Source organism: Corapipo altera, unplaced genomic scaffold (assembly GCF_003945725.1).
Source record: "Corapipo altera isolate COAL_440 unplaced genomic scaffold, ASM394572v1 79, whole genome shotgun sequence".
Lineage (NCBI taxonomy): Eukaryota > Metazoa > Chordata > Aves > Passeriformes > Pipridae > Corapipo > Corapipo altera.
In genome coordinates this window covers 847,795-862,271 of record NW_020884927.1, presented here as the reverse complement: position 1 = coordinate 862,271, position 14,477 = coordinate 847,795, and the positions used below count along the sequence as shown (strand labels likewise).

The 14,477-nt window shown below is 39.0% G+C and overlaps 1 protein-coding gene across 7 annotated transcripts in view; it reads right to left on the bottom strand.

Annotated features, from left to right (window-relative positions):
• The window catches only part of RALGPS2 (Ral GEF with PH domain and SH3 binding motif 2), a 107,399-nt gene that overhangs the window by 73,041 nt on the left and 19,881 nt on the right, over positions 1-14,477 (bottom strand). For 5 of the 7 annotated variants that reach the window (XM_027658444.1, XM_027658439.1, XM_027658442.1 and 2 more), the window contains exons 2-4: positions 11,258-11,386; positions 9,604-9,732; positions 1,231-1,281 (exon numbers count right to left, since the gene is read on the bottom strand). In XM_027658444.1, coding sequence (XP_027514245.1) covers positions 1,231-1,281; positions 9,604-9,732; positions 11,258-11,314 — 237 coding nt within the window. In that variant the 5' untranslated portion in view covers positions 11,315-11,386. Of the gene's footprint in view, positions 1-1,230; positions 1,282-9,603; positions 9,733-11,257; positions 11,387-14,477 lie in introns of those variants that run through there. The other 2 variants (XM_027658441.1, XM_027658443.1) reach the window with 1 other exon arrangement.

Here is a 14,477-nt window from a genome sequence, read left to right as displayed (position 1 = left end):
ACACATACAGATTTCTTATAAATAATTACTTTCTAGATATATTCACCTACGCTCCAGCAGTTTTTTTGGATATCTTTAGAGTGCTTTCAAATGGCAGAATATGTTTCTCCTGATCTTCTAATAGGATCTGTCTTTTTTTCAAGCTCTTTTCCAAAACTTTAAAGCATTTTTCAATTTTATCTGACTCTTTTAAATATTTTCCTCATGTGTGTGTTTGTGTACTACTTTTTCTAATGTTAAGCACTGCTGTGATGTAAGTTCAAACCAGATCAAATGGGAAGCTCTTTGAAAGATTAAACCCACCAAATAACCCACACGAATTCACAAGGGCTGGGAAATAGTTTGCTGAAATCATATAAAAGCTGAATCATGACAACATTTTCAAGTACAGATCAAACAGCAGCTTTCAAAAAATCTTGGAGGTACACAAATGATGAAATCAATAATCCCAACCAAGAGATTGAGCACGTTTCTCCACTGGAAGCTAAGTATTGTTCAGTGTGACACAAGAGTGTCATGACAAAGCCTTCTACCAGTGAAAGAGCTTGTGACAGACTGAAGGTGGCTGATGACCTGAGAAAGACTTCCACAGTATTGGTAAAATGGTCAATAAACTGAAAAATAAACCCTCAAAAGTGCAAAGCAATGCCCACAGGAAAATGCTAATGGTACAGAAATAAGGAAAAAATTAATCATTTATTACAGTCACTGTGAAGATCCTGAAAACATCAGTTCAAGTTCAGCTGAAATCTGAAAGGAATATGGTATCACAGAAAAACAAACCAGAGAGCACAAATCATTGATACATTATCCTGACAGACACACAAATCACACACATCTTGAATGTTAAGATGCCATTGCAACCATTTCTGTTTTTCCAAATAGGATATGAACCAGTTACAGAAACACAGGACAGGATGAAGTATTAAACAGGTATCAGCAGGTGAAACCCAAAACATTATGATCAGAATTATCAAATCAGGATGTTTTTCATTCAGAAACACTAAACCCCAGATACTTCATCTCCAGCACTAACTGAATATTTAAATACCAATATTATTCCCCAAACAAACTATTAGTTCCAGATATTCTTTTGTTAAAAACCATCTGCCTCAGAGCTGTATTAACTGGGACAAAAATTAAGATTTATAGACATGCACTTTGCAATTCAAGAATTTGTATTCTGGCATAACTATTCACATTTAAAAACAAGGCCAATGAAATACTTACCTCTGGCTGAATTGCTTTAAATACAGGCACATCCATTAGTGTTATTTGACCCTGGAACAAAAATTTTAAAAATCATAAGTTAAGATCAAAATCAACCTTGCATTCCATTAAGGTGCTGTGCTGATTAAGAACTGCATTTGTTCTGTTTTCTTTTCTTATTTGGCTTTCCTTTGGTTGCTAATTTCAGAGGTTTCGGCTCCTACCTCAGGGTCATCCTGCAAAACCAGGGAATAAAGTGCTCCCAACTTTGCATAAACAAATAATAAACAAATTATGAGAAATTATCCTCGGGAGCATAACCCTGCAGTTACATATGCAAGTCAGAGCTTGAACTAGAAACAGCATGGAAGAGGTTACCCCAGAAGACAAGGAACTGACTTCAGCTGCTCAAGGGCAGTTTCTCTTCAAACTCTAAATGTTAGTCCGGGTGCCACACGATTCTATCAGAACATCCCTAACATTTGTCAATCAATACTTGAACCACATTTGATTAAGTAAGCCAAGTCATTGTCCAGTTGCTCAGCAACAGTTAAAATTAAACACAGCCATCTCTCTTGCAGCAGCTCAGAGTCAGTGAGCACGTTTTCATTCGGGGATGTCTGGTTAGCTTTGAAAAGTGCAAAGTCAAAGACTGGGTTTTGCATTTTGAAACATATTCACAGAGCCTTATTTTAAGCTTATTTAATCCTGTACACTTTAGGATTTCCTTCTGACTCCACAGGTTGTCAGAAAAGACCATTTCTTTTCAAAAGTACATAGGCAGCCCAGAAATACCAGTGCCATCCAAGTTAGATATCACAAATATCCTTTTAATGATGAATCCAGGGACCTTGTTCTGTTCCCTCAGCTGTCAGCTGCACAGCTTTATTCCCATTTCCTTGAAAACAGCAGCTCCCCATTTATACACTCCAGGGTACACACTGACAGGTTTGTGGCTCTCACAAATTGCCACTGCCACTGAATGACACTGTGGATGGCAGAACAGCTCCTCAGAGAAAGTCAACCCTGCAGGAAAATTTTATCTGGGATGCTGTAGTTGAAAGCCAGCAAGTGCAAAAAGATGCACCTGCTCTAATGAGACTCTGCTCTAATGACCCAATCTGCACTTGGTAGCACATCTCCCTGACCTCTAAATCTATTTTTGGATAGGAATTCTAACAATAAGCATTAAAAAAAATCATACAGAACCATTTTCTGTAACCAACACACTGCACACAATCATCTGCTATTCTGCAGTACAACACCACAGAAGCAATGAGCCCTTTATGTGTTTCATTTTTACCACACTTTCTTTCCTGGGCTCTGCTTTAGTCGGCTGCTCTTTCTTCCAAACAACACCAAGCTGGGCAGAAATGTTCATCTGCTGGAGGGCAGGAAGGCTCTGCACAAGGATGTGGCCAGACTGGACTGATGGTCCTGCCCTGGGATCACAACAGGCTGGGGGAAGAGTGGCTGGAAAGCCACATTCTGGGAAGAGTTGACTCTTCCTTTCGATTTCCACAGTGAAGAAGCCACACCTGAAACAGCAGCCACAAAACTCAGTGTCCTGCCTCCCACCTGCCTGCTTAAGAATATCAAGCTTTCTCAGAAATGTGTTACTCCCAGTGAATATGTGGCTGATGGGATGGATCACTGTGCTTTTCAACAGAGGAAATCAATAGGAAAATCGGTTGGGGTTGGGAAGGTGGAATGAGAAGAATGGGCACTTCAATAAAATTCAAATCCAGGGTGTATTAAAAGATCCTTTCAAAAGACACAGGCATTTCAATGGTTATTAATATTCCACTGCAAATCCTCCTTACTAAAACAAGATTACAATAACAGTACAATAGAAACGAGCCAGGACACTGATGCACTGTTCACAGAGCAGAGAATGCTTAAAAACAAATGTCTTTCTTCCCAGCCCTCCAGAATCTGTCCTCTTCATCAGCCTGAACTGCCTCAGTTAAATTTGACTGCTTGCTTCAGTAGCGACTCCTAAACCAATTATTACTTTAGGACAGGCTCAAAACCAAATATTTATGAAATAGAATGTTTCATTAGAACTTCACAGTAAAATTTCTACATCAAAAATAAAGGCACACGTTTTAGATGGGCATATTAAAAAGGGCACCTCGACACTGAAAAAGCTGATGTCAAGGGTCAAGATTAATGGTCATTACTAAAAATATTTGAAATTGCTATTAAGTACATTAAAATGTTAAAAAAAAAGCCTGAGAACTCAAAATGGTCAGTAAGTTTTAACAGAGGAACTTCTTTCTTTTAGTATCACGTTGATATTAGGGTGTTTTTTTTTTTTTTTTGCTAGTTCAGTTGACAAGTTTCTGCTTTTACTAAAATCTTCAGTAACACTGTATCACATTAGCACTTGTTCAAGAAACATCCCTTATTGAAGTCCCTTTCTTAAAGAGCTTGAAATTTCCATTAGGAGTTCCAAGTGCTTAATAAATTGCTCATAATTCAAAAGAATTGAGCCACTGAGAGCTGAATATTGAAGCTGATGGATAAAAAGCCATTTGCCTTTATATGTATGACATCGTAACTCAGAGTTTAAAAATACCTTTGACAAAACAGACAGTTTGAAACATTAACTTGCTCACATTTGTAAGTCTAACAGCCGAATTTTTACCCTTTTAAAAAGGTGCTCTCTCACTGCTAAGTAAAAAACAAAGCAAACTGAAAGGCTGGCAGTCTAATTAACAGCACTTGAAATGACAAAACTTCAAAAATAATTTAGGACTTTTATGTCACGTGCCATTGCTCAGCTTTAACAGCAACAAAAAACTTCTGCCTCGACCAACTCAGGGGTATTTAAGGCCCAACGTAGTTTGGTTCCTGCAGTGAAAGAGATACAATGCACCACTCAGCATTTTCTCACTCCAGCTCCTTAACCCAGCCAATACAAATTCCTGGAGAGCTTCCCTCTCCCAAATGTGGTTTAATGCGCTAATATTCAACCCCAAAATTATAAGTGTTCACATCAACTTGTTACATGAAGCTGGCCAACCATAACTTCTCTGGTTTTGGATTGTCAGCTGCATGGATTTAAAAAAATAAAAATTATTACATGTGCAATAAAAAGCTTCAAATTTGTCCTTACTTACCTTTTAAATAAGCATTCTGATTACGCAAAGATAAGGAAACTTGATATTTTCTGTCCTTCCAGAAGTGATATATCTATCAAGTTCATTTATATATTACAGTATTCCTTCATTGCCAAGGCAAAGAGTGAGCCAAATGGAATTTTTGTGTCTGTGTTTGCCCTAGATCCTAGATAACAGCTCTGGAACATGATTAGAAGAGGTATGTTTTTAATATATAACTAATATATTTCCCAATTCTCAACCACTTGAAGAGCTCAACAAGGGAAAAACCATCTTTTAAAAACAGCAAATGATCATTTTCCAATTAACACACCAGAACAGTAGTTGGCAGATATTTCCCCACCCCTGCCCAGCCACAGGAGTTTTGCACGTGCAGAAGACCTTTCCTGGGGACAGTCTCCAACAGCCAAGTTTAAACATATTTTATCTCTCCTGGGCGTTGAGAAGTTGGACTCGTTAACAATTAACTACTTCAAACTACTAAAATTATTACCACACAGCTTCGTATAAAGAGGTTTTACCCCTCTCTTGGGGAGATGTGTCAGGTCAGAAATTTTACATCCAGATGACTAAGAGCTACTTTTCTGTGTCCTGCTTCTTTCAGGAATATGGAGAAGCTCAACAAAATGAAATTTTAAAGTATTTCCTGATTTTTTTTCTCTTTTCTATGAGTACACCTGGATTATGCTCCTTCCATAAAACCCTGTAACTTAAGAACTCCTAGTTCCATTTAGGACCACTGTGTTAAGCTCCTCTCTACACTGCTCTATGAAAATTCCCATTGGATCTGGGCTATGATCCCATCTTTCTAGTCCCTAGACCTTCTCAAGCATGAACTCTTTCTACCAGGCCACTCCTGGTTTTCCTGCCATGTCCCCACCCTAAGGACAGTGCACTTCCCACACAGCTCCTGGACAGAGACCCTCAGTGTAACACGAAAAACTAAGTTTCTGTTTGGGAAAAGAAAAAAAAATAAAAAAATCCCATGTCTGCATTTTGGTTATTGAAGAATACTGCCATCACCTGATTTTCCTTGAAGCCATGTTGGTTCAAGCAGCACTTCATAAATTGTTCCTTAATCTGAATTTTTAGAAGGAATTACATTTAAGCCTTCCAACTTGGCTTAGTACTGTCTCTCTGAGCTGCCAGGACACTTTTCCTCACTGAAAAAATAGCTAAGTCTCTGTTAAAGCACGGCATCAGTAGGAGAATAATTCTGCTGTCCAGAAGGAACACCAGGGGATTCGAGTTCCTGTGTTGAAACTCTCCTTGTTTTCTCACAATGTCCACTCCAAAACTTTTATCATTAATAGCTCCTCCACATGCCATAATTAAGCTGCTTCTTCTTGCTCTCACTGGGAACATGTTTACTCTAATGTTCTTCTGTAAAGTAAAGCTAACAGGATATAGGTAACTTGATATTTAACTGTCATAAGAATGTCTCCGAGAAAAACTCCTTGTTTCGACCGAACGGTTTTTAAATAAACTCTATTTGTGTATTGTTTCCAAAATAAGCAGGATCTTCTTCCAACAACCATTTGACAAAGCTTAACTGGAATCAAAAAGAAAGAAATACACATACATCTCAGCGTGATTTTACTCCACAGCACTTCCAGGGACCAGGGTGAAGAATAAAGAATCCTTCTTAGATAACTTGGTGGAAAGAAAAAAAGCAATGGATTTATACAGCTGCGCTTCCCTTAATTCTACCTCAAATATTTACACCAGCGTGGCTAAGTTGAAGTATAAAATGAAAAAGTGAGTCAAAAAGTAATAAACGGTCAGATAATTAAACAGTAGCTGTCTAAGAAATACGAATTTACTGTAAAGCAAAAAATAAATATTTCTTCAACCTGAGGTTCTCCAGCACCTTAATTTGGAGCTCATGTCCCCGAGTATTTTCCTTTTTTCCTTCAGCCTCCCCTTTCCACTGCCACTGCACCACTGACATATCCCACCCCACAAATTGTGCCCTGTATGCTGAAAACCACAGTTCTCCCTTGGCTGAAAATGGGGAGCATTCACTGTGACCCTGCACACACACAACGGGCCAGACACCGCTGGGCAATCCTGGCACCAACCTGCTTGTGGCTTCCAGCCCACTAATAAAGAATTGAGCAGTGACCAGCCTAAAAGCAAGTATTTACATCAGAGATGGTCTCCATTTCAGCTACAAAGATGTCTGCAGAATCCTTGGCAAAAACCAAACGTGTCCTAGTTCATGTATTCATTGAATTTTCCCAAAATCTATGTAACGTGCAGGTATCCAACATATCCCCTGAAAGGGGGGGATGGAAGCTGCAAGGTGATAAAGCAAACTATACATTTTAAATCAGCAGCAGCTATGCCTGAAGATCTCACCCATTTCAGCTGTAACTCGGCCCTTTCTAAAGCAGCCTTCAACCTCACAAAGAATTTAAACCACCCAGTTGGTAACAACCCTATAACTGATTATTACACCTAAATTACAACAAGAATTTCCACTACTGTTCAAACTGGAGCCCTTGAAGGGCTGGCAGACTTTTGCTACGAAGTTAGTGTGAGACAAAGGACCATTACATGGAAAGGCACACCAGGATAACTAACATTCAGGGTAGTGTAAGATGATTGCCAAAGGGGAGAATATGGAAAGAAAATCACCAAAAATATCTGCACTCAGGTTTCTCTTTGGCTTGGTAAGCAGCTTCTTGAAAATACAGGATTACAAGTGATAGCTTTTGTTGTCCAACTTGCCTCTTACCCACTAACTGACTAACCAGATGGAGTTTTGAAATGAAATAACAATGATGTCTCTAAGTCAGTGGGAACTGAAAAGGCATCTGTGTGTCTCACTGGTACTGAAACCACCAGCATGGGTCTTATTTCCAGTATATCTCAAACAATTATCTTTCAGACTGTTGCTCTTTTTCTTCCAGGTTGTTTGTCCCATCTGTACACAGTGACCTGATCAAACAGCAACATTATCATAAAGGATGAGACTTCACAATGCTCACATTGACTTGGTCACTTAAACTGTCACCTTTATGCTGCCCATGCACTGGAATTCTTTTCCATTCCAGCCAAGGTTCCCTAGCCATTAATCAGACAGCTGTCTAACTAGCTCTTGGGCAGCAACCTGCTTTCATTGGTGTTTTTCTGGCTTTATCACATTACCTTTCCTCTCAAGGAACAAGGTACTTGGCCAGCCCCCAAATCATTTAATCAGTGTACCACTTCAAAATGAATTATATTTTTTTAAACAGGATTCACTCAGCCTTCCCTAGTGACAGATGTCTGTAGTCTGCACTGCATCCATTTGACAAGAGCTATCACTAAACTAAAAGCTTCCCCATACTTTGAAAAAGCAACTGGCAGCATATCCATGCCCAATCCATGCTGCTGTCCTCAAGAGCTTGGCCATACTTAACGTCACTCTGGTAGTCCTCACATTTAACACTGAAATCCAGATTTTACACTTCTCTGTTATGGCAGGACTAAACCCAGGAAGAATGAGGAAATGGCCAATAAAATAAACACAAGTGTAAGGGTCAAAGGTATTTTGCCTCCAAGGTACCTAAATTTTTGGCAAATTTACTTACTTCTACAACCTTCAGCAACAATGATCAGAAAAAGGCAGCACTCAAAGCAAGGAAGTGCTACTGGAAAAGCAGATAAACCTGCCTGGGGAAACAAACATTAACAAAGAGGTGCAGCTGTGTAATGAAACACTGAAAAAGAAATGAAAATAATTATTTCCTTGCCAAAGGGCTGAACACTGATGGTTCTGCTCAATTGCTCAGAATTCTGCCTGTAAGATATTTCATATCCATTTAGAGTAAATGAAACCTGCTATGAAGAACTAGATACTTTGAAAGGAAAGAGTAAAGATGTTTCTCCTGGGGAACTGAGAAAACAGCAAAATTATACCAGGTAGTATGAACCCAAAACATAAGCATAGCTTCAACATTTTAATTTGAAATTCTCAATTAAAGGATTTTTGTGAGTGGAACTCTACCCAGTTTGAGACAAAATATGAAAATAGTAAAAACACTGGATCTGAATACAGATTTTTATCTAGCTGAGATTTACTAAGGGGGTAACATTTAAAACATCCAGTGTGAAAGGTTTCTGCATGTGAGAGATGAAGGATTAGACAGTAGTGCAGAAGGATTATGAAATGTGATACAAGACAAAGCACCTTGGTATATTTGGCTGTCCAAGTGAGTGACAGCAACTCCACAGAGACTTATGGCTCTATTCTGCTGCTCCACAGCAGCCACTGCTTCATTCAGTGAACTCATTCTGGCCCCAGTGCTTAATTCCACTTGAATTCATGCCCCCAGCCCCAAATCCCCTAAGTACTTAGATTTCCTTTATGTAGAGAAATCACAAGATAAACCTGAGAGGATAGCCAGCCCCAAAAAGCCTTCCCAGGGAAAGCAGGTGATGCATTGCCCAGCTGTTCCTGACAACGGTGCAAAGAAGAGGCCCAAAGCACATGACTTGAGCCTCAGTCAGGAATAAATCCCATTCACTCTCCAAGAAGAATTTCATGTGCAAGTACCTACCCCTTCATAATCCAGCTGCTTTAAATTTTCAGTGTGCTCATTAGAATCAATTTAGCCATTAATAATTAATAGAAATAGTTATTAATGATTACAAACCAGAACAAACTTAATGGGAATATTTTGTGACACGTAATACCACGTATTGATAATTTCTCCAGGACAAATCCTCGTGGATCTCATCACTTGAATTATAAATACAGTAAGAGCAATAGGTTATTAGCAATCTTTCTAGTAGCATACTTGAGTACTTAGAAGGACCATCTGCTGTCCTAATCCCTACAAGTAGGGTAAAAAGAAAAAAAATCACCCAGTGTTTTGGTTAAACATCTCCTTTTTCTGTACACTCAAAAAAAAAAAAAAAAGAAAGCACTCCAGTAAGAATTAACAGAGTTAAAAATTAAAACACCTCCACAAAAAACCCCAGCACAGATCCAGTATAGTCTTGCAACTCTGCATGTCAGAATTAAGCTGCATCACATAGATTTAAGAATCTTTGGTCTATGCTACATGTGAAAGGGTGAAAAACACCTGGACAGCAGAGCCCCAAAAGATTACTTACCATTAAACAGAATACAGACAATGAAGAACTAAAGCACAGGATCTGTTTTTAAAACCCAGGGATGACAGAAGTCAAGCAAAAAGTATCCAGAACTGGAGAAGCAGAGGAAAAGCTGCCAGGAAGATTCAGCCCTAAAGCAATAAAAATGACTGGAATTGCTCACCGCATATTCCTCTGGTGTGACCTTCAGAACATCAAACACCACGGCATCAAAGCTCTTCTTCAGTTCAGCTGAACCTTTGTCACTCAAGGACTCAGAGCTGCTACTCTTCTGCAGAAACAAACAGAAACACTGAGGATATTTTGGTCCTCTCCTCTTCTTTTTGTCTTTGCTTTTTTTCACGCTCCCAAAAGCAACACTTCTGTTCAAACAACACAGGTCACAGAATTGTTCTGCTGGGTAAGTTATCAATTAAAAGTCAGCCCAGGACATGGTTTCTCCTGACACAGACTGCTAAGGTTTTCAAGACTGTGGATATGGGTCCTTGAAATAAACTCTTGTCCATTTTTAAGCACTTCTGTGATAAGGACATATAAAGAAAACGCTCATTTAATTATCATGTCCACTTTTAATTAGATTCTGACAGTACAATCTCTTTGAAAAACCTGCCTTTGAAAACACCACTAAAAACTCCAAACTAGGGAGGCATTTTCAGTAACCACTGTACTTACAGACACATTCCAGTTACAAGTCCTCTCTCCTCCTGGTTAGTCAAAATAGGAGAAAAAAAGTACTCCTTGCTGAAAGCAAATTCATGTAATTTTTGCCAAAATATATTTTACTCAATTTTATCAGACATCACATGAACATTCAAGACTATTTTGCTGAGTAAAAAGGTAGCTTTTCCTCCAAGAAAATTTTTCAAGTGTGTGCCAAAAACCAGTCAATGATTCATAAAACAGGGGAAGTACAAAAATTGTATAAACACAAACAATGGTCTTGGAGACTGATGGCAACTGTCTTGCTTAAATGTTGACAATATCTGTGAAATTATGCTGGAGATTATGTGAACCCTTTTGATAACAGAAAACTCCAGTTTTCCTTTCACCTTGTTTGTGGTGCTTCCCATTTCCACATGGACCTGCAAGTGTGTAACACACACGTCTGCTAACAAAATTTGTGTGTAAATATATAAATAAGCCAAACACCTTTGGTAAGGTCCAGTGAAGGAAGCAACTATAGTCAGGACTATTGACTTTGCAGTGTTCTAACTTCAGCCCAAGCCTTCTTTTCTTTAACAAATGCATGACAAATGCAAAACTATATTAACTTCAAAATAAGAGGCACCAGCAGATGAGGCCAATCTCCATTGCTGGGATGATACACACACTCTAAGCTGTTCATTTCTAGGGGGCAGAAGCTTTGGTGGGCAGGAGGGCCCCATATCTATGCCAGAATATAGTCCAAGAGACAAAGGGAACAACTTTATTCCACTGCTACTGTGCCAGACTGTCCCTCAATACACACAGACACAAAAATACCTGTCAAAACATTTTCACAACCCAGCTTATTGCACTAAGAGCATCTATTCTTGTTAAAACTTGAAAGAAAAGCTTTCTTGTCCAGATGTGATAGAAGAGAACACAAAAAAAAAGGCAGTTTGGCTATGGCAAGGCTGTAAATGCTAGCTCATGCTCTCTTTTGGTATACAAAGATCAGAACCTTACACTATTCACATCTAAACTGGGGGTGTATGAAACCAACACACAAAATATGACTCTGTTGGACGAAACCTGTTAAAAGGAAAACATTTTAGCGCATTTAAAGTGAAAATGGAGTCCTTGATTACCCAACAAGTGAGGCTTGCAGTCCTTACCTCTGAAGCAGTGGCTGCAATGTTAACACTGCTGGGCTGTCCGTTCACCAGGTCCATGCTGCCCACACCATCCAGCTCCAGCCCTACATCAGCAGCACCATCATCTCCAAGGCAACCGAAGAACCATTCCTAGGAGGAGCAGAAAGTCATCAGAAACCACTTGTTCCTGTGTTTTAACCAAGAGTCACTATCTAGAATCCTTAACAAAATTAAAGGGCTCCCGAAACGGCGACACCACTTCGAGGTCCAGACTTCAAATTCTAACACATATTTTAAAATTACCTATTTAAAACCAACATAAACGACTGAAGGTTCCATTGAGATCCATCCCTTACTGGCAGTATCAATTTATCATCTTCTTTTCCCTACTATTTCCTATATGCCAGGAATCAGTATGTAAATGTATGCAGCAGCTCGAACTTAAGGTTAGGTCTGCAACATCAGTTCACAGCTTTTCCTTTTATTACCAACTTTAAAAAGTTTATTCCAGATGTTCACTCTATTAGATAACTTTAATAAGGTGCTATCCAGTCATTTCCTATCTTATATCCCTCTTTACCAGCTTCAAGTGAAAAATTACCATATCAAAAGCAATTAAAGAGTGCAAGTGGAATTTATACTTTTCTCCACAAATGAACCAAATTATTGCTTAGTAAAAACACCCAAAACAAACAGAATAAACACACGAAGGAAAACCCCACACACTAACTTTTAGTGCATCCTTTCAAGAATACTATTACTTTTCATTTCTACAGAGAAAATGTTGCAAAGAAATGGAAACCTTTGGCACCCACTACAAAAACAATAAGACTACCCAAAACTGAAGTGTTACAGAGAGTAAAAATTGGTTTACGCTTAAATTTAATGAGCTCTTGGTGCCCTCTAGTGTGAAAACTACTATAAATCAGCTTCCTTAGGTCTGTGTCTGCAACAGGTGTGACTGTCTCCAAAGTTGGTCTTATTTATGAAATTCACTTTAGGTTTGTAGTTTAACTCTAGTATTAAATGGTCTGCAAATAAATGGAGAAGGGAAGTGAGGGGGAGCTGGGTAATTCCACATGACAAAATAGTATTGCAGCAGCTCATACTTGAGGCCTCTAAGGAATGAAATAAAATAACCTGAAAAGCTGTATCTCCAAGTGACCTAAACAAGGACTGTCAGACAGACAAGCCTGGAAGGCAGGAAACTGCAATATTTAAATAATAAAACATCCTCAAAAAAGCAGTAATTGTAAAGTGCCACTGTAGGAATGCAATACAGAAAGGAGGGCAGTGAACAGGAGCCATGTGGCAAATTTCAATCAAACGCTTCAGCTTCCAGTGAATTGAGTATTCCACTGAATTTCTGAGTCTTAACAGTCCCATCTGAGCTGTACTTCTGCAATTCAGAGCAGCCATCCACGTTCTACCCTTTCTTGTTTTGGAAAAACTGATGGGACTGTCTCATTCACAGGACAGAGGACGCTGCATTTCACTTTTACATTATACTCCCAGCCCATTTGCTTTAATTAAGAGCGACTGCTCCACTAAAAGTGCACTTAACTGCATTTAAACCTTAGCTGCTGTTATACTAACAGAACATGCAAAGGGAAAAATACACCTCATCTTTGGCTTGTGACTGTCACTGCTGGGTTGCCCTTCCCCATCTCAACTACCCTTCAGATTATCTTGTGAGGAATATTGCCAAATGCCCAGCTCCCCAGGGCCTCTTCCCTACAGCCTTTTCATTTGCTGAACAGAAAAGCATGGAAATAAAACTAACTGATGTGTCACAACTTTCATTTATGCAGTGACAGCAGAGGACAGAGGTATCACATCTTCAAAACCAGTTTCAGGCTCCCCCACACGTTCAAAACTGCACGCTCGTCCCAAAGTAATCTTCTCTGCTAAAAAAATTACCCTTCAAATATTTGTGATTTTTTTTAACCTTTTTTTGAGGAAAAATGACACTTGGGACAATTCCCTGGCCCATAACTGTATCATACAAAGCCAATCTTACACTAAATGTTATATATTTGACCCTTGGCTCACACAGGCTTCAGTTGTTCCCCTTCCCCATATTAATGGGAAGCAACAAGAGGGAGAGAATTGGGGAAGTGTTTCTGCACAAGGAAAAGCAAAACCTGAAGTCTGGGGTGGGTTTTTTTGGATGGTACTATTTAAAAAAAAATATGCATATCATAGAAGCCTATGGAGTCAGCAGAGCAGCCTCAGACAAACAAGAGGAGACTAACTCCTCTCTAAGCAAGTGTTAAAGCCCAGTTTCCTAAATAATTAGCCTCACAATAACCCCCAGGCTCTCACAGTAACTTATTTCCTAACAGATTTCCACCTTAGAGGATCTGCCTGGAAGGTACAACAGTGCTGCACATTGATCCAGGTTTTCCTTTTATACCTGGTTACTGTGATGGGAATTGAGAGAACTCTGTCCCTTAGTCAAGGAGGGTTGAAATTGCCCACCATGCAAAGGAGAGACTTCTGTAAGGCAAAGAAACACTGGAATTTTATTTTTTTTTTTAATAAGTAGAAAATCACTTAGGGAAGAAAAAACAAACTGCATGCAAAGGAACCTGAGATTACAAAATAAAACATCTGCCCTCAAGCTGTATCCTAACAAAGCTGTCCATGCAATTCTCTGCCCATTGCTGCATTACAAGGGTATGTCTGAATACATGAATGCATATCTCCCCTGCTTTGTGGAGATACAGTAAGCAGCTGAATTAGTACTGAACTGCCATAAACTAACACTCATCAACTTTAAAGTTCCAGGATTTGCCGCATTTGAAGTGTTTTCATGTTTAATGCAGCTTTCAAAAGTAAGTCACCACTCCCATAACAGTGAAAAGTCACAGCAACAGTTTTGTCCAGTGTGTCACTGAAGACAATTATTGAAAAATATCTCACACTGGAATAATTAAATCATTTGCTTCCTATGCTACTCCTCTGCTCAACACCAAAATAAGAAGGAAACAGCAATATCAGAAGGTGATCAAGAGCAGAGCAGTTCAGAGTAACACAGCTGGGTTTGTGCAATGACTGTGATAGTGAGTCACAAAGTTTTCACTGTGTACCTTGTATATCCAATTACCAAAACTGAATTACACTGAGTAATTTGAACCTTCAGTCTGTTTCTCCTCTTCAATTTAATAAATGCCTCTAGGCTCAGAAATGGAATTGAAAGTGTTTTATATGATACACAAAATACTTAAACATGCATTTA